General features: G+C 44.0%; 1 protein-coding gene across 1 annotated transcript in view; it reads left to right on the top strand.

Moving 5' to 3' along the window:
• LOC129855545 (phosphatidylinositol 3-kinase regulatory subunit gamma) overlaps window positions 1–24554 on the top strand; it is a 329335-nt gene that overhangs the window by 117288 nt on the left and 187493 nt on the right. The window contains exon 5 of the mRNA XM_055923320.1: window positions 17278–17409. Within this exon, the coding sequence (XP_055779295.1) occupies window positions 17278–17409 (132 nt within the window). The remainder of the gene's footprint in view (window positions 1–17277; window positions 17410–24554) is intronic.

Here is a 24554-nt window from a genome sequence, read left to right on the forward strand (position 1 = left end):
TTTACAATGAAGATATTTAGATTTTTGCGAATTATCTTTGAAAAAGGGACATTTATTTGTTTGCTGAGTTTGTGTGTGTGATATGTGTGTGTGTGTGTGTGTGATATGTGTGTATGTGTGTGTGTGTGTGTGTGTGTGTGTGTGTGTGTGTGTGTGTGTGTGTGTGTGTGTGTGTCGGAAGGCTCTGCAGTCCAGCATTCACAGCAACCTGTCTAGAACCATTACTTCATTGAGCAGACTGCCGATTGGTAAATGGCACGGGCGTTAACATAGTGACAGCTAGCTGTTTTTAGCTGTTAGTTCACAGTGTTGGGGAGTAATAACCCACATTTTGCAGTAGTTTGGTGGTATTTGAACTAAATTCTAATCATGGTAGTGTTTTAAATTTTTTGCCATGTAGCGGTGTAGCTAACTACTGGAACTACAGACAACTTTTTTAATATAAAATAAAATATGGGTGAAGTAGGCAAGAATATCAGATCTTTCTAATTCTCACTTGAAACATATTTTTGGTGTTTAATAGGCTAAATTACACATTCTGTTATCATCTGACTCCCGAGTGATTTGTTCTTGCCATTTGTAGTCTATGACATTTCAGATTTAGATGTTAAAATTCTTCACAAATTTGTTTGGATGTAGTGAACTACTTTGTCAAAGTAGCTTTAGTTAAGTAAACTATATTTTTTATTAAGGGTAGTTTTAGTGTAGCTTAACTTCTTCCAGTGTGAAGTAATTGGTCGTTTGGTAAACTATGATTTCAGAGTAGCTTCCCCAACACTGTTGGTTGAGTGATGCCCACACTCCTTGTTGTTTTAGCTGCACGGTATGCTAACAGACCTGGTATATGAATCACGCTGATTACATGCATGCAGTCATCCAGCCGCCAACTTCTCTGGCATAGAGTGAGAACAGTTTTGGAGAGGATGACTCATACACACACACACACACACACTCAAACTCTGCAGAACAATTAGATGAGACCGCCGCTGAAAAAAACAGGAGAGACTGACGTACTAACACAACTGGCTAATTGCCTAATAGAGGTGAAGAACATGCCTACCGGTACTAATTGCTGATTGCATAGGAGATTAGAAACCACTCCCCCTTCAATACAGCCACTGATTACCAAAACAACAACAATCACAAATTGCCCTGCCCCTTAATCCTGGTTGATTTCAACAATCAGCTGCAAGTTATGAGCAGTCAGAAGTTCACACACCAAGTAGGCTTCTGGGAAGACAGACAGCACTTCAAGTAGATGGCCCTAGCTAGCAAAAAGACAGTACTAGACAACAACAGATTAAGACATTTCTCCTTATTACTCCTGGAAATAGCAGACACGCACACACACGTACATAGTTACACGTTCAACTCATAGTTTCACACACAGCCACCTGTATTTTTTCTGAATAAACCCTGGGACTGGGATCTGTAGTTTTACCAAATCACCCGAACCGCCTCATCTCCTCTTCGGCATCTCCACCCTGCCTGGACGATGCCTAGGAACAGAGTCACACCCTCTATGCCCAATGAAGACACAGAGAGCCTGCACACACCCACGTCATACCTTCACCCCTTTCTTCCCACCTTCTCTGCCTCTTCACCCACTCTTTTTTCATTCACTCATTCATCACCATTCCTTTTTCCCCTCCATACTTCTGTGACAGGACCCATTTAAGATCAGGAAAACACAAATTAAACCACTTCTTCCACTCCTTCCTCTTCTCCTATTGGCTTCAGGTGGTGTCACCGTGTGCCGTATGCACTCGTCGATAACCTATCAGAGGCCAGCGTTGGTTTTACAGTCAGTTGGGGATTTCTCTCCTAGCTGCTCTTCTGCTGCCTAAGCTCGTACACAGACCACAGCCATATTACCTACCTCCTTTACCTAGCTACCGTACGTACGCCTTTTGTTTTATGGCAGTCGTTTAACTAAAGCTGTGTGATTAACAGAAAGGGAACGGTGGTTTGTCTCCAAGCGAGCTACGACTTCCTTCCTTTTAACGCTGTTAAAGCGATGATGCGATGCCTCTCTCTGTGGTATTGTCGATTTGTTTGCCTATTTGTTCAGCAGTATAATTCCTTAGTCAGCCTGGACGGAGACGTGAGAGGCTCTTCTAGTCATTCTCTCCTGTCATTAACTCCTATCAGCCCTAATACATGATTATATCATATTGGAAAGCTGGGCTCTCACTCCTCACACATTCTAGTGCTCAGCTCAGCAGTCGCATGTGTTGCTTCCTGATGAAACAGTAAGCAGAGTGGCACTGTACTGGGGTGGATATTGTAAGGGTAGACCATTACCCTCAATAGTGGCATAATTGTGTATCAGGTTGTCCTTTCCCACTCCAAATTCTCCCACAATCCTATCCTCCCAGTAACACTTTACACACTATGTTCCAATTAGTCTGCTGCAGTTTGTACCTCTGACATTTTGTCCTAACCCTTTCCCCTCTCTCCCCTCCACTTCCACTTGTCCTCTCACCTCCTGCTATCTTCCACTCAGTGGTGTGAGTGGAGGTAAAGCATCCGTCTCTCCCTCTCTCTGGTGATGATGTCACCTCCTAGCAGAGCAGCAGCAGTCCAATGTTCTTGGAGTCAGGCCTCTTATGACAGAGCAGAGAAAGACTTAAGCGTGAATCATTCCTTCTCAATCTGCACCTCCATCTATCCATCTCTCATACCCTGTGCTTCCTCTCGGTTTCCCAACATGTCTCCCTCTCTATCTCTATCCCTCTATCTCTACCTCTCCCTCCCTATTCTTTCTCCCTCTATCACCATCTCTCTCTCTGTCTCTCTCCTTCATTCTCTTTTGCCAGTTGGCATTGTGGTGCTGTTCTATGTTAGATGCTGTTCTGACTGTTTATTGTTCTGGTACTGGAGTGCGCTGTGTGTTTTTCTGTGTTGGGTGCTCTAGCCCTGTCCTGTCCTGGCTCCAGTCCTCCTCACCCTCAGACCTCACTGTTTAACCCTCAGCACTTCCTTCCTCACAATCATCACCACTGGCCTAGTGTGTACGCGTACCTGTATACTTGAACAGCACGTCAAGGACAGATGGGTAGACAGAGAAGTGAATGAATTCACATTCACACATACGCACACACACACACACTGACATGCAGGAATGAGACTTGTCGTTTTCACCGATATTTTCCTCTCTGAGAGGGCGTTGAATTTACTAGAAGTGTCCTGTGTTACAGCCAACAGTAGAGTACTGCTTATACAACATACAGTACGGTTAGTGACACTGACAACAGTGCCGGGAACTTAGGGACAGTTACTAGAACCAGGAAACCAGAACCAGGGTTGTGGGGAAAAACTCTGTCATTATTCACGGAAAAAGTTATGTTGAACGCCTACTTTATTATACCTTGTGAAGCAACTCAAGTCCAAGTAAGACAGTAAGACACACTTGAATCTTAACAAAAAATGTGTGTCATCAGTATCAGAAACTCAGAGACCAAAATCTAAAACAACAGACTAGTATTAGGGGTTCCTGCAGATGCAGAAATGGCCACATGCAAGAACGCCCCGAATTGCGAGCCGCAATTGCACCCTTCTCCGTCTTGTTACTACGGAGGTGTGTACGGTGTATACTGGATATACGAACTTTTAAGGAATGCAGTGGGGAGAACAAGTATTTGATACACTGTCGATTTTGCAGGTTTTCCGACTTACAAAGCATGTAGAGGTCTGTAATTTTTTATCATAGGTACACTTCAACTGTGAGAGACGGAATCTAAAAATCAAAAATCCAGAAAATCACATTGTATGATTTTTAAGTAATTAATTTGAATTTTATTGCATGACATAAGTATTTGATACATCAGAAAAGCAGAACTTAATATTTGATACAGAAACCTTTGTTTGCAATTACAGAGATCATACGTTTCCTGTAGTTCTTGACCAGGTTTGCACACACTGCAGCAGGGATTTTGGCCCACTCCTCCATACAGACCTTCTCCAGATCCTTCAGGTCGCTGGGCAATACGGACTTTCAGCTCCCTCCAAAGATGCTCTATTGGGTTTAGGTCTGGAGACTGGCTAGGCCACTCCAGGACCTTGAGATGCTTCTTACGGAGCCACTCCGTAGTTGCCCTGTCTGTGTGTTTCGGGCCATTGTCATGCTGGAAGACCCAGCCACGACCCATCTTCAATGCTCTTACTGAGGGAAGGAGGTTGTTGGCCAAGATCTCGCGATACATGGCCCCATCCATCCTCCCCTCAATACGGTGCAGTCGTCCTGTCCCCTTTGCAGAAAAGCATCCCCAAGGAATGATGTTTCCACCTCCATGCTTCACGGTTCGGATGGTGTTCTTGGGGTTGTACTCATCCTTCTTCTTCTTCCAAGAGTTTAGACCAAAAAGCTCTATTTTTCTTTCATCAGACCACATGACCTTCTCCCATTCCTCCTCTGGATCATCCAGATGATCATTGGCAAACTTCAGACGGGCCTGGACATGCGCTGGCTTGAGCAGGGGGACCTTGCGTGCGCTGCAGGATTTTAATCCATGACGGCGTAGTGTGTTACTAATGGTTTTCTTTGAGACTGTGGTCCCAGCTCTCTTCAGGTCATTGACCAGGTCCTGCCGTGTAGTTCTGGGCTGATCCCTCACCTTCCTCATGATCATTGATGCCCCACGAGGTGAAATCTTGCATGGAGCCCTAGACCGAGGGTGATTGACCGTCATCTTGAACTTCTTCCATTTTCTAATAATTGCGCCAGTTGTTGCCTTCTCACCAAGCTGCTTGCCTATTGTCCTGTAGCCCATCCCAGCCTTGTGCAGGTCTACAATTTTATCCCTGATGTCCTTACACAGCTCTCTGGTCTTGGCCATTGTGGAGATGTTGGAGTCTGTTTGATTGAGTGTGTGGACAGGTGTCTTTTATACAGGTAACGAGTTCAAACAGGTGCAGTTAATACAGGTAATGAGTGGAGAACAGGAGGGCTTCTTAAAGAAAAACGAACAGGTCTGTGAGAGCCGGAATTCTTACTGGTTGGTAGTAGGTGATCATGCAATAAAATGCAAATTAATTACTTAAAAATCATACAATGTGATTTTCTGGATTTTTTTGATTCCGTCTCTCACAGTTGAAGTGTACCTATGATAAAAATTACAGACCTCTACATGCTTTGTAAGTAGGAAGACCTGCAAAATCGTCAGTGTGTCAAATACTTGTTCTCCCCACTGTATGTCATTGCCCTCATCCGTCAGATGCATTCCATCCCTACGGTACATACCAGGGACACACTGCTTAAAGGCAGGGTGGAGAATTGTGTTCCCTGAAATGCGTTCACTTGTTTATCTTCTGGTCCCACTGCTGTGTTATATCAGAGAAAACCACTGTTTTCCCAGTAAACATTTGGATGACCACCTCTAAATCTGCTCATCTGCCACACCAGTGCCATCCCCTTTGTGTATCCCATGTTGTTTCCACCAAGGTGGATGACTAGGATGTCAGGGGTAGAAGTATCACAGGCCCTCTACACCAATCAGTTAGTGTCACTTCATGCCTTGCTCTCTGAGCCACCTAATGTGACAGTCAATAATGTATGTAAATAGCTAATGGGTAGGCTACATGTTGATTATCTGTGTATTTTTGGGGAGCTTGCTCGAATGTCTTGTTCAAAGAGATCAGGGATTTTTTTTCCAGTTTACTTGATATTGGATTAAATGGGTTTCTGTTTTTTCACTATTTTTTAACTATGACAAAATAATTTATAACAGATTTTTTTCCAGTATAATACAGGTTCAACCCTTACTGTTTAGGTTACCTTTAAATGTACCTTCAGAGGTCATTAATTTAATATTCATCAATAATAAAAAATTGTTTCTGGCTAAAGAGTCAAGACTAACAAGGGAAAAACATTAACTAATAGTGCAGGTAAAACAAAAAGAACTGGAGGAACTTATTCAAGAACGATTTAACCTCTAACGCCTACCAAACCCAGATCCGTGATCCCCCCCATCACAAAAGCTGACTAGCATAGCCTAGGGATAAAGCCACAGGGATATCATATAATAAAATGTTCATGAAATCACAAGTCCAAGACACCAAATGAAAGATACACATCTTGTGAATAAAGCCATCATTTCTGATTTTTAAAATGTTTTACAGGGAAGACACAATATGTAAATCTATTAGCTAACCACGTTAGCAAAAGACACCAGTTCCATACTCCACCATTTGTTTTACTCCATCAGCAGCTATCACAAATTCGACCAAATAAAGATATAAATAGCCACTAACCAAGAAACAACCTCATCAGATGACAGTCTGATAACATATTTATTGTATAGCATAGGTTTTGTTAGAAAAAATTTGCATATTTCAGGTATAAATCATAGTTTACCATTGCAGCCCCCATCACAACTCTCACTAAAACGACTAGAATAACTACAGAGACCATCGTGTATTAGCTAATTACGAATCATAAAACATTTCTTAAAAATACACAGCGTGCAGCAGATGAAAGACACAGATCTTGTGAATCAAGACAATATTTCAGATTTTCTAAGTGTTTTACAGCGAAAACACAATATAGCATTATATTAGCTTAGCACAATAGCGAACATCACACCAGCATTGATTCAAGGCAAAAATAGCTATAACGTATAAACCACCAAAATATATTAATTTTTTCACTAACCTTCTCAGAATTCTTCAGATGACAGTCCTGTAACATCATAGTACACAATTCATATAGAGTTTGTTCGAAAATGTGCATATTTAGCGGCACAAATCGTGCTTATACATTGAGAATAGTGTCCAAAATATCAAGCAATCTGTCCGGCGCCATCTTGGACTGGCACCTATTCTTATCGAAAACTATTCATTAACTTGACTAAAAAAATACAGGTTGGACAGCAATTGAAAGACAAATTAGTTCTTAATGCAATCGCTGAATTACATTTTTTAAATTAACCTTACTGCGCAATACAGGCTGCGATAACGCAAGGCTACACTGCCAGAAATGGCATCTCATGCATTTTACTTTTTTCAACAGAACAATGAATTATCAGCATAAATAGTTCTTACTTTTCGATGAACTCTCATCAGAATCTTGGGATAGGTGTCCATTGTCCAAAATAATCGTTGCTAGGTTGGAGAACGTCGTCTTCAGAGTTGCAATTAGCAGTAAACATTAGCACGAAAGAGAGAGATACCCAAATTCCTACAGCGCCAAGGAAATAAATACCCGAAAATCCCAATATACTGACATAAACTGATATAATCCGGTTCAAAATAACAAGATTATGATGTCTTTAAAGCCTATATCGAATAAAAACACAGCCGGAAATGTCAAAGACCTATAACCGATGTTTCCAAAAGAACGTCCCAAGGTCCTTAGTGCGCCAGAGCGAAGGTGAAAAGAAAGAGCCACCTATTTCCCAAGCAATTTATAAACTTTGGGAACTACGTAGAAACTCAATTTCAAGTCTCCCTATTCGCTAACAACCAGGGGAAGGCGTATGCAGTGCATCTCAACCAATAGAGGACAGGCAAATTAATACACAGGTCTCAGAACAGCCAGCAAAATTCTGCATACTGACATACACATAGGAAAATTGCTCTAAGTCGAATTCTGTTTCACCCACAGATAGAATTCAAACGGTTTTAGAAACTAGAGAGTGTTTTCTATCCAATAGTAATAATAATATGCATATTGTACGAGCAAGAATTGAGTACGAGGCAGTTTAATTTGGAAACGAATTTGTACTATGTCGAAATGGCACCCCCTAGTGGCAAAAAGTTTTAATGTAATCTATTACAAAAATGAAGCAAACTGGATAGAATATGGAGAAAAATGCACCAACTTCTTCCTGAATCTCCAACACTAGAACACAAAAAAAATTATTTGCAGAAAGTCGTTACTGAAGACGGAGTCGTCTATGATTCTCTGAATTATATTTTAAAAGAGGAATCTAAATATTTTAAGCAGATGTTCTCTTTTCTGTTTCATCCTCACCCACTGAATGACGATTATATTAAGGAATTCTTTCCAAATAATATTTTTTTTTTTAAATAACAAATGTACAGGAAGATCAGTGTGAAGGCCAAATTACAGAGGAATAACTTTTTGAGGCTTTTAAATCCTTTCAGTCTGGAAAAACCCCAGGGCTTGATGGCTGTATGCTATCAAGGTTCAGTTGATGGCATACAGAGGTGCAGTTGAAGTCGGAAGTTTACATATACCTTAGCCAAATACATTTAAACATTGTCTACTTCACCGTCAGCCCATTTTATAGGTAAACTGCAGGATAATGTCAAATTTGTATTTTTTAAAGATCCAATATGTAATATTGTACACTTATCATAATTAACTTCTTATGGCTGCAGGGGCAGTAGTGAGTAGCTTGGATGAAAGGTGCCCATTTCAAACGGCCTCGTACTCAATTCTTGCTCGTACAATATGCATATTATTACTATTGGATAGAAAACACTCTCTAGTTTCTAAAACCTTTGAATTATATCTGTGAGTAAAACAGAACTCATTTTGCAGCAAACTTCCTGACAGGAAGTGGAAAATCTGAAATCGATGCTCTGTTCCAGGGCATCCCTATTAATTTGCTTGATATGTATTAGTATACATGCACTTCATACGCCTTCCACTAGATGTCAATACGCAGTGAGAGAAGAAATGGAGTGTATAGCTTGATCTGAGGTCGAATAAGAGCTCTTGGCATGACGTGACACCAATTTCCTGTTTTCAGGAAGGCGCGAGAAGGAACCGGGTATTAACTTCAGAAAAGCTGTCGTTATAGACGGCTACTATCTCCGGCTTTGATTTTAATTGATAAATGTGACAATATCATCGTAAAGTATGTTTTTTCAATATAGTTTTATCATATTATTGACATTTTTTCGGGAGGTTAGGCGTGTTGCATTCTCTGCGTTTGTTCACGAAGGAGAGCTTCTGTCACGTTCCTGACCGGTTTTCTGTTATTTTGTATGTGTTTGACGGTCAGGGCGTGAGTTTGGGTGGGTAGTCTATGTTATGTGTTTCTATGTTGGTTAATAGGGTGACCTTATATGGCTCTCAATTAGAGGCAGGTGGTTTTCATTTCCTCTGATTGAGAGCCATATTAAGGTAGGTGTTTTCACTCTGTTTGTTTGTGGGTGGTTGTCTCCTGTGTCAGTGTCTGTGTATGTTACGCCACACGTGACTGTTTCGGTTTTGTTTGTTCGTTCGTTTTATGTAGTCAGTTTTCCTGTTCATGCGTTCTTCGTGTTTCATGTAAGTTCGACGTTCAGGTCTGTCTACATCGTTTATTTGTTTTTGTAGTTTATCAAGTGTATTTCGTTTCGTCTTCATCTTGTTCAATAAATCAGTATGTCATATTCCAACGCTGCATTTTGGTTCAATCCCTGCTCCTCCTCTTCGGATGAAGAGGAAAGCCGTTACGGAACCACCCACCACACCAGAACCAAGCAGCGTGAATTCGAGCAGTGGCCTGCTACACAGGAATCCTGGACATGGGATGAGGTATTGGAGGGAAAAGGACACTGTGCTCATATTGGGGAATATCGCCGCGCTCGTGAGGAGATGGAAGCAGCGAGAGCCCAGGAGCGGTGGTATGAGGAGGCAGCAAGGAGACGTGGCTGGAAGCCGGAGAATCAAGCTCAAGACCGGAGTTATGAAGGTACGTGGCTAGCACGGAAGCCCGTGAAGAAAACCCAAAAATTTCTTGGGGGGGGGGGGGGGATAAGAGGTAGTGGGCCAAGGGCAGGTAGGAGACCTGCGCCCACTTCTCAGGCTAACCGTGGAGAGCGGGAGTACGGGCAGACACCGTGTTACGCAGTAGAGCGCACGGTGTCTCCTGTACGTGTTCATAGCCCGGTGCGGGTTATTCCACCTCCCTGCACTGGTAGGGCTAGATTGAGCATTGAGCCAAGTGCCATGAAGCCGGCTCTACATATCTGGCCACCAGTGCGTCTCCTCGGGCCAGCTTACATGGCACCAGCCTTACGCATGGTGTCCCCGGTTCGCCTACATAGCCCGGTGCGGGTTATTCCACCTCCCCGCACTGGTCGGGCAACGGGGAGCATTCAACCAGGTAAGGTTGGGCAGGCTCAATGCTCAAGGGAGCCAGTACGCCTGCACGGTCCGGTATTTCCGGCGCCACCTCCCCGCCCCAGCCCAGTACCACCAGTTTCTACACCACGCACCAGGCTTCCAGTGCGTTTCCAGAGCCCTGTTCCTCATCCACGCACTCTCCCTATGGTGCGTGTCTCCAGCCCAGTGCCTCCAGTTCCGGCACCACGCACTAAGCCACCTGTGCGTCTCCAGAGCCCTGTACGCACTGTTCCTTCTCCCCGCACTCGCCCTGAGGTGCGTGCCCTTAGCCCGGTACCACCAGTGCCGGTACCACGCACCAGGCCTATAGTGCGCTTCGAGAGGTCAGTGTGCCCTGTCCCTGCTCCCCGCACTAGCCTGAAGGTGCGTGTCCTTAGCCCGGTGCCTCCAGTTCCGGCACCACGCACCAGGCCTACAGTGCACCTCATCCGGCCAGAGCCATCCGTCTCCCCAGTGCCATCTGAGCCATCCGTCTCCCCAGTGCCATCTGAGCCATCCGTCTCCCCAGCGCCATCTGAGCCATCCGTCTCCCCAGCGCCATCTGAGCCATCCGTCTGCCCAGTGCCGTCTGAGCCATCCGTCTGTCCCGAGCCATTAGAGCTGCCCGTCTGTCCCGAGCCGTCAGAGCCGTTCGTCAGTCAGGAGCCGCTAGAGCCATTCGTCAGTCAGGATCTGCCAGAGCCGCCAACCAGACAGGATCTGCCAGAGCCGCCAACCAGACAGGATCTGCCAGAGCCGCCAACCAGACAGGATCTGCCAGAGCCGCCAACCAGACAGGATCTGCCAGAGCCGCCAACCAGACAGGATCTGCCAGAGCCGCCAACCAGACAGGATCTGCCAGAGCCGCCAACCAGACAGGATCTGCCAGAGCCGCCAACCAGACAGGATCTGCCAGAGCCGTCAGCGAGCCATGAGCGTCCAGAGCCGTCAGCGAGCTATGAGCGTCCAGAGCCGTCAGCGAGCCATGAGCGTCCAGAGCCGTCAGCGAGCCATGAGCGTCCAGAGCCGTCAGCGAGCCATGAGCGTCCAGAGCCGACAGCGAGCCATGACCAGCCAGAGCCGTCAGCCAGCCATGACCAGCCAGAGCCGTCAGCCAGCCATGACCAGCCAGAGCCGTCAGCCAGCCAGGATCCGCCAGAGCCAGCCAGCCAGGATCCGCCAGAGCCGTCCAGCCAGGATCCGCCAGAGCCAGGCATCCAGAACTGCCCCTCAGTCCGGAGTTGCCCCTCTATCCTGAGCTACCTCTCTATCCTGAGCTACCTCTCTATCCTGAGCTACCTCTCTATCCTGACCTACCTCTCTATCCTGACCTACCTCTCTATCCTGACCTACCTCTCTGTCCTGAGCTACCTTATCCCGGTGCTGCCCCTTATATCGACGGTACCCTTAAATTAAGTGGGTGGAGTAGGAGGGTGGTCATTCTAAGGGGGAGACGTAAGCTGGGATTGACTATGGTGGGGTGGGGACCTCGCCCAGAGCCTGAGCCACCACCGTGGTCAGACGCCCACCCAGACCCTCCCCTAGACTTTGTGCTGGTGCGCCCGGAGTTCGCACCTTAACCCCCCCCTTATGTCACGTTCCTGACCGGTTTTCTGTTATTTTGTATGTGTTTGACGGTCAGGGCGTGAGTTTGGGTGGGTAGTCTATGTTATGTGTTTCTATGTTGGTTAATAGGGTGACCTGATATGGGCCTCAATTAGAGGCAGGTGGTTTTCATTTCCTCTGATTGAGAGCCATATTAAGGTAGGTGTTTTCACACTGTTTGTTTGTGGGTGGTTGTCTCCTGTGTCAGTGTCTGTGTATGTTACGCCACACGGGACTGTTTCGGTTTTGTTTGTTCGTTCGTTTTATGTAGTCAGTTTTCCTGTTCATGCGTTCTTCGTGTTTCATGTAAGTTCGACGTTCAGGTCTGTCTACGTCGTTTATTTGTTTTTGTAGTTTATCAAGTATATTTCGTTTCGTCTTAGTCTGGTGGCCTGTCTGTTGGGAGCGTTGGCCGGTGGCTGATGGATCACTGGTTCGCGTCCCCATTTTTGACCCCTGTGGGAGATCTGTCGACGTGCTCTTGAACAGGGTGTTAACCCTGGTTGCTTCTGTGTGTCGCTCTGGATGGGAGTCTGTTAGATGACTAATGTGATGTAGTTGTTGAGCGGCTTCACTGCAAGAGTGAAGTGCAGTGGGCTCTCCTAGAAGAGATCCAGCTCAGTAAAGCCTCAACCATAAATTGTCCGCAACAATGAATGTAAATTAATGAGGAGGCGGAACACACCTCAATTCAAACAGTTTTTATAAAATACAGTTTGAAAATTAGAAAATAATTTGAAATTGACAAGTTGAAATATAGCCTATAGATAATTAGCAGGCAGCGTGTTTTAACTGTCCTGTTGCGTAATAATCACATTTTGGAACAATGAGTGCATTCTGACATCACGTGCATAAAACAACTCACGCTGGGGTGACCATTAGAGATATTTGGAACTCACCTGTGGAAAGGTTAAACCGCATGACATAACCAGCTGGATAGCCCATCGCACAGCTGGCTGCCTGCGACCTTTACGTTTGTGGGTCAGGGTGAAGGCTTTGGGTCCCTGTTCGGTCAGTCTCATTTAGGGGTTACATAGGCTTCACTGGAGATCACACAGCTAATCCTGTCGCAAGGTAGGGAGATCATTCAAGACTGACGTCTAAATTGGATGTCTATCCATGTCCTGAGGCAACAGTGAGGGCTGTAGTAGTCTTGGGTTTTGCTAGGGCGTTGTGGATGGGTGTAATCCCATGACTCAGGATCAGAAGGTTGCGTAGTTTGTGGACACGTTATATATTTTTTGTTTTAACCCAATCTAAACCTTAACCATTACATTAACCATTGAGAATGAGTGCCTGAACTTAGAAATATGAAGTTTGAAGAATGTGGATGAACATCTAATTCTACAGTGAGACTGTGAGAACCTGTTTCACGAGGACCTATACCTATACTATCATGTGACCCTGCATGAAAAATCTCTCGCTCTCTCACCCGTGTAACCTTTCCCTCCCTAGGCTCGACTGATCATCACTTGCACGTAGTAGACATAAAAATTCACACAAACACATATATATACACATATGGACATACAAGAATGTTTGCACACACACCACCACCCCCCAACCCAATGTTATCAGGAGCTGGTGACCAGCTAGGTATCGTCAAGGCTTTGTTTTAAGAATGGCCCTGGATCACAGTGCATATCAAATCAAATAAAAAATGTATTTGTCACATGCGCCAAATACAGCAGGTGTAGACCTTACCGTGAAATGCTTACTTACAAACCCTTAAACAACAATGCAGTTAAGAAAATATTTACTAAATAAACTTTAAAAAGTAACACAATAAAATAACAATGATGATACTATTATACAGGTACCGGTACCGAGTCAATGTGCAGGGGTACAGGTTAGTCGAGGTAATTTGTACATGTAGGTAATTTGTACGTGTAGGGGGGTGTCAATGCAAATTGTCTGGGTGGCTTTTGATTAATTGTTCAGCAGTTTTATGGCTTGGGGGTAGAAGCTGTTAAGGAGCCTTTTGGACCTAGACTTGGCGCTCCGGTACCGCTTGCCGTGCGGTAGCAGAGAGAACAGTCTATGACTTGAGTGACTGGAGTCACTATCACTATGAACTTAAGGTGGATCAATAGTAGAGGGCAGACCCATATTGGGCTGGTGGCAGAATTTGACACTTGATTCAATCGTCATGGCGCCTGTGTGCAGTGTGTGTGTGAGGAGGAGAGTCAAGCCTGATTGATGAGCTAAAAGAGTGTGTTAGCGATGGGGAGGCTGAAAGCAGAGCATCGATATGAGGCCTGGAGAAATACCTACTTGGTATGGATTTGTTTGTTCAGAGGCAAGCAGACCTCCTTTGGGACGATGCTTAGAAAAATAACCCCAAATATGTCAATAGATCAGATGGACAGCTGGACCAATAATCAGAGATGTATAGTTATAGTTGATCATAGCTGTGTGTGTTGTGTTGTGTTGTGTGTTTGGGAGTGAGTGAGTGAGTGAGTGAGTGAGTGAGTGAGTGAGTGAGTGAGTGAGTGAGTGAGTGAGTGAGTGAGTGAGTGGGGGGGTGTCTTCGTGTGTATGTGTGTCTTCGTGTGGGTGTGTTTGTGGGTGTGTGTACAGCGAGGGGGTGGTCTTTGTTGAAATGTTTGTTATTAAATGCTAAGCCAGTCAAACATATACAACACACATAGCTTATCTGTCTTCTACATAATGTATCAGGGGTTTGAAGGTAGAAGTCTATGTGTGTGGGAGATGGATAGTGATGATGATGATAATACACACTAGTGGTACTGAGGTCAATGTCATTTCAATTCCACTCAACTCTGGGATTGGATTAGGAATGAAGTCGGAATTGAAAAACGGGCCATAAATATTGTCACCCTTGATAAAGATTAACAAAACAAATAATACCAGTATTGAGTTATATTGTATGATCTTTTTTTTTTTTACGTTATTATTTTATAATAATACAAACAAAATAGATGTTGTTTTACAAATATATTATTTATTATTTATTTTATACAGTCTTTTTTGCTCATCTTTATCAAGGATAGCAATAATTATGGACCCCATTGTACATTACTGGGGCGGCAGGTAGCCTAGTGGTGAGAGCGTTGGGCTAGTAACCAAAAGTTTGCTAGATCGAATCCCCGAGCTGACAAGGTAAAAATGTGTCGTTTTGGCCCTGAACAAGGCAGTTAATAGTTCATAGGATGTCGTTGTAATAAGAATTTGTTCTTAACTGACTTGCCTAGGTTAAATAAGATTAAATAAAAAAATATATAATAAAAACATTATAAAGGACAATGGAGTTGACCCCAAATTCTGACACGCACACCCCAACCAAGAATAGAAAAGAGACTAATCTGTCCTCTCTTTTGCACGCAAACACACAGCCAGACAGCCACACCACCTCCCAACTCCCTCTGTTACACAGACAACTTGAATGGAAGACCAAAATTCTGTCTGCCTGAAGTTCACCTCATCCATCCAGGGCCAGAGGGGGGGTCAGTCCTTGTCAGTTTTCTACGACTGTCACACTTGATCTGGGTGGAGTTGACCTGGTGTGCCCCTGCCCTGGCCCTGCTGAAGTGTTGGGAAGCTAATCCTTTCTGGAGGGGATTAAACAGCTGTTTGTGACGCCACATCTCCACTCTGAGAGCTGGCAGGTATTCGGAGAGAGGGGTGTGGAGAAGAGAAGGGATAGGAGGGAGATAGGGGGGAATTGGAAGAGAGTGAGAGAAGAGATAGCCTTCTCACTTGTATTCTCTAGGCCCAATAGAGCAGAGAGTAAGTGGTAGCCAGAGAGAGCGAGAGAGAGAGAGAGAGAGAGAAGGAACGAGACAAAAACAAAGGGAGGTAGCAAGATATAAAAGGAAGAAAGAAATTCCGGGAATGCGAAAGGCAGAGAATGGTCCAGGCCCTCAGGGTTCTATTTTCAGCTGGCGTTAATCTAGCACAATTGTCAAGCGCGCACTAATTTGCAATATCTACCTGTTAAAGCCGGCACTCTTCTATTTTCAATCCCAGGATTGGTAATTGACCTGTTTTATATGAGCTCTTATAGTAGGCTACCCTTACCCTACTATAACAAAATCTGGTTCAACAGCAATGTGTCTGGTGTCTTTCTTATCCTGCCATGCATTAGCCAAGGAGCCTACCCATAAAAGGTTTCTAAATGGTCTACTCGTTTACTGTTGCTATCACTCGTTACTGTAGCCTATGCTATTTAATAAACTGTAGTATCCAGCCACAATGGATGAGAATATTCCGTGCCCCCTGGCGAATTGAAGTTGATGGTAATGCAAAGACCGTCAGAACATAAGACACGCATGTAGTATTAAGCCATTGAACACCGTGATTGGCCAGTGAGTGGCCAAGCCCTCGTCACACCTACAACTTGTTTATTAATCAAAACCCAGCCCTTTCACGTTATTGCTTCCATAATAATGGCTGTGAAAATAGCAAAAATATTTCTGGCACACCCACGGACCTGTAGCGTCAGCCCTTAGATTTACCGTTGAGTTGTTAAAATAGAGCCCTCAAAGAGATAGCAGCAAAGAAATAGAGGGAGGGAGAGAGCAGAACAAGAGTTAGGGAGTGAGAGGGAATTGATGTGTGGATTTCTTGGTCCAAATCCCCGGTAGTCTGACTGGGCAGCAGTGGTGTAATGATGCTGGTTGAGGTCCCCAGAGCCTGTTCATTAGCTGTGATTAAACTGGGAGGCAGCGTAATTTCTTTCTTCCTTTTATATCTTGCTACCTCCCTTTGTTTTTGTCTTCATCCTGTCCTCATCCTCACAGTAGAGCCACTACTGTCAGCCATGGGAGGGCTGTCCTCATCCTGTCCTCATCCTCACAGCGAGTTACTACTGTCAGTTAAACACAGTCAACCCCAGCATAGAAAAACAGTTAACCCCAGCACAGGTTGACTGTCACTAGCGTGTGCCATGAAACATACATTAATATCGTTCTTCTGTCCTCTATGTCACTGAACACTATGCCTTTTCCACACGAAGGGGCGGGATCAGTGACTCCACAACACACCCACACACAGGCTACAGAACTGTTCTCTAATTATCATATTGTGTTGGAAAGGGGGTCAGAAAGAGGTCACAGTGATATAAATATACCTCTGGTTTAGTGGACCGTCATGATTGGAAAGTTTATTTGACAATTCGTTTTAGTGAAATCAATGCTTGTCCTACAGTGTGTCACGGCTTATCCTCCCCTAATGCAGTGAACCTGGTCACCCAGGTGACACACACACAAATATTATCTCTGTGTCTGTTTTGTCCACATCCCGCTGGTTTAGGGCATTCTTTCTCTGTATGTAGTACATCTGGGAAGTTCTTTCTGTTTCCAACTGACATGTGCCTGTTTCCCCAGAGCTAAATGGCCCTGACACTCCTTTGACTCATTTCATTACAGCTCAGAATACCATCCAGTGTCAGGCTACTGCTGTACCAACACTTCTGTCTGTCTCCACTAGTACAGCTGAAAAATGAGCTGCCAGTCACATTTCATTTTTTTTGTGTTCTCTTGTAAATGACATAGGGTTGAAGGATTGAGGGTTGCATTTGTGATTCTTAACACAAGTCTCTTCCTCCCTCTCGTATTCTCTTCCACCCTCCTATTCTCCCTCCCTCTCAGACCCAGTCTCAGTGGATGTGGACCAGTATGAAGTGGCAGTGTTGTCTGATACTCTGAGGGGTTTCCTCCAGGACCTGCCCTCCCCCATCATCCCAGCTGTGGTCTACAGTGAACTGGTCTACACTGCCCAAGGTACAGTAACAGTACACTCACAATGGTAATGATTAACTAACATCAAACATCACAGTCCATAATCAGCTAGGCCACATGGAATCGATACAGTTTGCACAGACTTATTGTGGCTAGCCCATCACAGAGTTCTGCTGTCACTTGAAATAAGGTTAAGTTATGAACAATTTTAACCCAGGATTAAAGGGATACTTCGGGAATGAGGTCCTTCATCTACTTCACCGGAGTTAGATGAACTCGTGGATACTATTTGTATGTCTCTGTGTCCAGTATGAAGGAAGTTAGAGGTAGTTTCGTGAGCCAATGCTAACTAGCATTAGCGCAATGACTGGCAGACTATGGTTATCTGCAAGAATGCTAGAAGATGTTAGCATATACCCATATACTTCCAGTCGTTATGCTAACGCTAGTTATGTTATGCTAGAGACATAACAATGGTATCCACAAGTTCATCTGACTCTGGGTAAGTAGATAAATGCCCTCATTGTCAAAATCCCAAAGTATCCCTTTAACACTAGAACCGCCTGGTCTTTCTGCCTATAAGTACCCGCTAGAGAACGTTGCCTGGCGTCCCCTTTAGCATAACATATGCATCAGATGCATATCAACCCGGAAAGTGCAGCAAACATAAGCACCAATTCTTGATAAATAGTGCATAAATTATTATAAAGGATTAATTGTATGAAGAAATATTAGTGGAAATATACACATAAAAAGAAAATATACAATAGTAAAGGATATGTTTTGTGTAGTTCCACAAAGTCCTAGAAAAAATGTAGGCCTATAGCCTATATACATTTCTCTTACTATAAAAACATTAATGTAATCTATTTGATCAACTTTATTTGTAGATTTGATTAGTAATAGATTTATAGTGATTAATAAAGCCCAGTTACAGCTTCTTTTGACAAAGTTGAAACCTAAAAGATAATAAATTATATAACCAGCCAGGTGCACAGGTGAAATTATCTGCTGTATTCCTAAACAACAGCATGAACAATTGCAAAGAATGAATTGCATAAATAAATAGTATATTTTAAGTGTAAGTTTATTATGTTACTAATTTTTGCTTAGTAGCCAGAACAATGCTGCCGCATGGACAGCACAGATATTCTTGGAAAAAGTGACATTTGGAAATAGAGCTGCAACTTTTGAATTATGAGAGTTATTTGACAAAGGTAAGTGTAATAGAAACTGCAGAATATGCTCTGTCTGATACTATATATAAAATGTTTTACCTCCATGTGACTCTGAAGGAAGATTTGATAAAGTGATGATCCTTCCCCTGCATCTTTAAATGTAAATTACAAGATGCCCCCATCTCTTCATGTACAATTTGACAACTGATAGGTCTAATATTGTCATTTTAATATTGTCTATACTCTTATTACGTGTGAAATTAGTTTTGGTATAATTTAGGTGTCGTTTCGAAGGGCCAGCTGTGCAGGCTGACTGGCATCATTTGTTTCCTGCTCATCGAGTTGGATAGTCAAGGATATGTTTTGCATTATTCTAAAGGCCTACTGTAACGCATTGCATGTTCTCATTTCCCTTACAGTAAATTATATTAATAATAGAGTTACAGTAAATAGGGATTGGTATCAACCCGCAAGGCTTGCGGTCAAATTATTAACATGAGCGCTAACGCTGATAAATAGGGATATGGCGCCGGAGGGGAGGGCTGCCATTTTACGGGATCCTAACCAACTGTGCTATTTTATTCGTTTTTTCGCATTGTTTGTAATCATTTTGTATATAATGTAGCTGCTACCGTCTCTTATGACCGAAAATAGCTTTTGGACATCAGAACAGCGATTACTCACGTCAAACTGGACGAAGATTTTTACTTTAATGAGACCGACGTGAAGGATATACTGCTTTGTAGAGACAAGGCCTAAATCCCAGTCATCAGTGTGAAGAAAAGACAGAGAAAAAGGGGGAGGAGGGCAGGGTGCCTTGCAAGAATTCGCAGACGTTTAGGTAAACCCCACTACCCTTGGTATGATTGGTCAACGTGCAATCATTGGAAAACAAACTGGACAAACTACGATCAAGACTTTCCTAACAACGGGACATTAAAAAATGTAATATCTTAGCTGAACAACAACACAGATAATATAGAGCTGGCTGGCTTGAGCGTGGTTCGGCAGGACAGAGCAGCTACGTCAATAACTGCTGGTGCACGATGTCTAATATTAAAGAGGTCTCGAGGTATTGCTCTCCTGAGGTAGAATACCTCATGATAAGCTGTAAGACCACACTATCTACCAAGAGGGTTCTCATCTATATTATTAGTAGACGTTTATTTACCACCACAAACCGATGCTGGCACTAAGACCGCACTCAATGAGCAGTATAAGGCCATAAGCAAACATGAAAATGCTCATCCAGAAGCGGCGCTCCTAGTGGCCAGGGACTTTAATGCAGGCAAACTTAAATCCGTTTTACCTCATTTCTACCAGCATGTTACATGTGCAACCAGGGGGAAAATAACTCTAGACCACCTTTACTCTACACACAGAGACGCATACAATGCTCTCCCTCGCCCTCCATTTGGCAAATCTGACCATAATTCTGCCCTCCTGATTCCTGTTATAAACAAAAGATTTAAGCAGGAAGTACTAGTGACTCGCTCAATACGGAAGTGGTCAGATGACGCAGATGCTATACTACATGATTGTTTTGCTAACACAGACTGGAATATGTTCCGGGATTCATCCAATGGCATTGAGGAGTGTACCACCTCAGTCACCGGCTTCATCAATTAGTGCATCGACAACATCGTCCCAACAGTGACTGTACGTACATTTCCCACCAGAAGCCGTGGATTACAGGCAACATCCGCACCGAGCTACAGGCTAGAGCTGCTACTTTCAAGAAGTCTGGATGCTTATAAGAAATCCCACTATGCCCTCAGACGAACCCTCAAACAAGCAGAACATTAATACATGACTAAGATTGAATCCTACTACACCAGCTCTGATGCAAGTTGGATGTGTCAGGGCTTGAAAACTATTCTGGACTATAAAGGGAAACCGCGAGCTGCCCAGTGACACGAGCGAACCAGACGAGCTAAAAGCCTTTTATACTTGCTTCGAGGCAAGCAACAATGAAGCATGTGTGAGAGCACCATCTGTTCGGGACGACTGTGTGATCACGCTCTCCGTAGCCGATGTGAGCAAGACCTTTAAACAGGTCAACATCCACAAAGCCACGGGGCCAGACAGATTACCAGGACATGTACTCAAAGCATGCGAGGACCAACTAGCAAGTGTCTTCACTGACAGTTTCAACCTCTCCCTGGCTGATCCTCAACACTGGGGCCCGTCAGGGGTGCGTTCTTAGTCCCCTTCTGTACTCCCTGTTCACTCATGACTGTGTGGCCAAACACGACTCCAACACCATTATTAAGTTTGCTGACGACACAAGGCCTGATCACTGACAACGTTGAGACCTGGCAGTGTGGTGCCAGGACAACAACCTCTCTCTCAATGTGAGCAAGACAAAGGAGCTGATCATAGACAATAGGAAAAGGAGGACTGAACAGGCCCCCATTAACAATCGACGGGACTGAAGTGGAGCGGGTCGAGAGTTTCAAGCTCCATGGTGTCCACATCAACAAACTATCTTGGTCCAAACACACCAAGACAGTCGTGAAGAGGGCACGGCAACACCTTTTCCCCCTCAGGAGAGTGAAAAGATTTGGCATGGGTCCCCAAATCCTCAAAAAGTTCTATAGCTGCACAAACGAGAGCATCCTGACCGGTTGCATCACCGCCTGGTATGGCAACTGCTCGGCATCTGACCGTAAGGTGCTACAGAGGGTAGTGCGTACATCCCAGTACATCACTGGGGCCGAGCTCCCTGCTATCCAGGACCTCTATACCAGGCAGTGTCAGAGGAAGGCCCATAAAATTGTCAAAGATTCCAGCTACCCAAGTCATAGTGTTCTCTCTGCTACTGCACGGCAAGCGGTACCGGAGTGCCAAGTCGTGGACCAAAAGGCTCCTGAACAGATTCTACCCCCAATCCATAAGGGCCCCAGAGTGGCGCAGCGGTCCCTGGTTGAATCCAGGCTGAATCACATCTGGCCGTGATTGGGAGTCCCATAGGGCGGCGCACAATTGGGTCAGCGTCGTCCGAGTTTGGTCGGGGTACGCCGTCATTGTAAATAAGAATTTGTTCTTAACTGACTTGCCTAGTTAAATAAAGGTCCAACATTTTTTATTTTTTTTTAAACACACATTTCGCTAATAAATAGAACCCTCCATTCAGGAGGAAAGTTATTAGAAGTCATGAACCATGATCACACCACGTACGACTGGCTCAGTGCTTATAGAGTACTTCCATTGTGAGGTTAGCTCCTCCGTGGATAACAAAGCTATGAAATAGACTCCTTCATACGTATCGCCACTACAATGGTGTAAGACACATTGACTTGTAGTAAAACCACTACAAGCCCCTTTGTCATATGGCTTGAGGTCGGCACCGATTCTTATTGACACACGGTCATTGACATGGAAATGATCTGATGGCCGTCAGACTCATTCGGAACAGGTTGCAGCCTACCAGGATACTTGGTTTTCTTGCCCTTGGCATGTGCGCTTGTGCACAATGGAACCTTTATGGAGGATTTATACTAGGATCACTTAAGGGTCGGAGCAAAATACCAGTCTTGGTAAAGTTGAAAAAAGACCCTGATGCCCCTTTGACTCTACAGCTACATGAATCACCAGTTTCTCCCCAGAGGTTCATAGATCATCCCTGCAGTGTAGACTGTCCGAAGCTAGTGCCAAACTGCTGTAGACTTATCATGTAGTTATCCATTTAGGATAGTGCACTAAGCAACACACCGCTAGGTAGGATCGCCCTAGATATGCCATTAGACAAAATTCCATGATAGAGTCATCTAGCCAAGACCATGGATGTATATATAATATAGTCCAATTAGATGATTAAGGTGTGGTCACTATATTTTGTATATCTTTTGTTTGTGGTCCCCATACAACCATAAGTTAGTGCCACAATGCTCATTTGGGGAAGAAATGTAATTATGTATTTCGTGAGTGTTGTGCGTTATTAACGTCTGTCTAAGTTACTGCCTAGATCCACCAGCCTGGACAACAGGACGACGGTCCGGAACGACGATCCACAACCAGGCCATCCCATGGCCATTCTTGTGGTGGGTCTGCAGCTTTCATAAATCCTACCAGGTTAAACCACCAGAGGGGGACTGTCATGATACACAAACCAGGACACCCCATGGTCATTCTTGTGGTGGGTTGCAACTTGCAGAATCCTTCCAAGATTGAACCCACCAGGAGGGGACTGTCATGACTGTCCTGTGAGGATCCAAATAGGTCAGCTCGGCAATGGATGACTTCAACCAGACCCTCTCTCACCCACAGAGGGGGGAATAGGGAACTGGTGGGGGGTTGATAGCTATCGTGGAGAAATTACAAGATTATGTTATAGTACTGTTATTACATCAAATGGTTGTTGTATGCAACAGAATAGGGTTCTTAGAACTCTATTGTGTCTGTGTGAACTGAGAGGAGGTTCTGAGACTTAACTCTAGCAACTGATTTATTATGGTCTTGTCCTCTCTGAAATCTCAACACGAGGTAGAGACAATAACGTCACCTCCCGGACAATCACTGGTACGGCTGATTAGCTGTCATAAGTAAAGTATCTATACAAGTGAATTTAAGTGGGACCATTCTACTACTCTGCTCAAACCATTTTATTCTATTACTCTCATCACCACTGAGAACTATCGACACGGCTGGCTAGCCTATCTTCAAATAATTATCTTCCAGAGCGAGTGGAAGCAGATTGAGTTCTGTGTTCTGTTCAGGACTACATGACGGGTCGCCGGATGCCGGGCGACGGCAGAGGAGAGCAACAGTAGGAGACGGGTGGGGACCCCTTTTGGACAATCATAGCCTTACAAGCGTGCCGCAAAATGGCCCAACAACCTTTCCAAGAAAGCCTGGTTCTGACAGAAATCCACAAAGAAAAAATACATTTACACGTAATTACATTCATGATTTTTTACTCCAAACGGGTGCAAAGTATATGATTACTTTGAGAGTAATTTCTAAATGTACCAAGTATTATGTCTCTGTCTCTCTCGCTCCCTCTCTATCTCCTTTGTAACAAGCCGCCATATTGTGTCAGTCCGCTAGGGACCTGTTTAAATGTATTAAGCGTGTATGTTTATCCTGTGTTACCATTTAGTTAGTAAATAAATAATTAAATCAATTTGTGTAGTACTGAATTATAAGTAAGCCTGGGGTTTTCGCAGAAGCGGGAGGTTACAACTGTTCAGAATGATGATAAGATACGAGGTTATGATTAATACGTTGACTGTTTTATGGATGTGATAGGTAAAGACCTTTATAGGTTAATTCAGGAGATGGTAACTCTTTAAATAGCCACTCTCGTGGTGCCCCAAATTCCTAATGAGTTAATTGTTACATTATTAATTGAATCGGGTAACAATTAAACATAGTTAGTTGATTAGATAAATAACAGTCATCAGATTCATGAATGTAAAGTCACAAAAAAACGGTTTAACAACCAAGATGCCATTTTCTGTAGGCTACAGCAATGACATGTTGGAACCGAAACTTGGCTTGGACATTTAGCCTACAACACCTTTCAACTGGTAGAAGATTTAGTCAGTGCTATTCGTGATGAGATGATACAGCGCACTGACTGACTTGTGTGTGGGTCAGGTGTTCTTAGTGGCTTGTATACTCAGTGTATAAATAACACCTGGTCCATTTAGTTTTCCGAACCATTGGCTTTCTGGTTCTGGTTATCGTTCTAATGTCTCTGAGATGCAGGCTTGTGATGAGCACATTTAACAAGCTCTGGGTTTATTAATTTGTCTGTACAGTCGGCCTTGTTAACCTATGCTGTGTATAGTAATCATTAGCTAATCTACATGCTTGTCTCTCTGTCTGTCATGTTGCAGAGAACTCAGCCTGTCTTTCCCGGGCTTGCTCTCTCTCTCTCTCTATATGACGATCGTCACCAATTCCCCAACCCACTTTACCTGTCCTCCCTTTCCTCCCTCCCTCAGCTCCTTTCTCAGATTTTTTTCTCTCTTCATTTTCTTGATCTGCATTACACCTAATCCC

This window comes from Salvelinus fontinalis, chromosome 5, assembly GCF_029448725.1.
Source record: "Salvelinus fontinalis isolate EN_2023a chromosome 5, ASM2944872v1, whole genome shotgun sequence".
NCBI lineage: Eukaryota > Metazoa > Chordata > Actinopteri > Salmoniformes > Salmonidae > Salvelinus > Salvelinus fontinalis.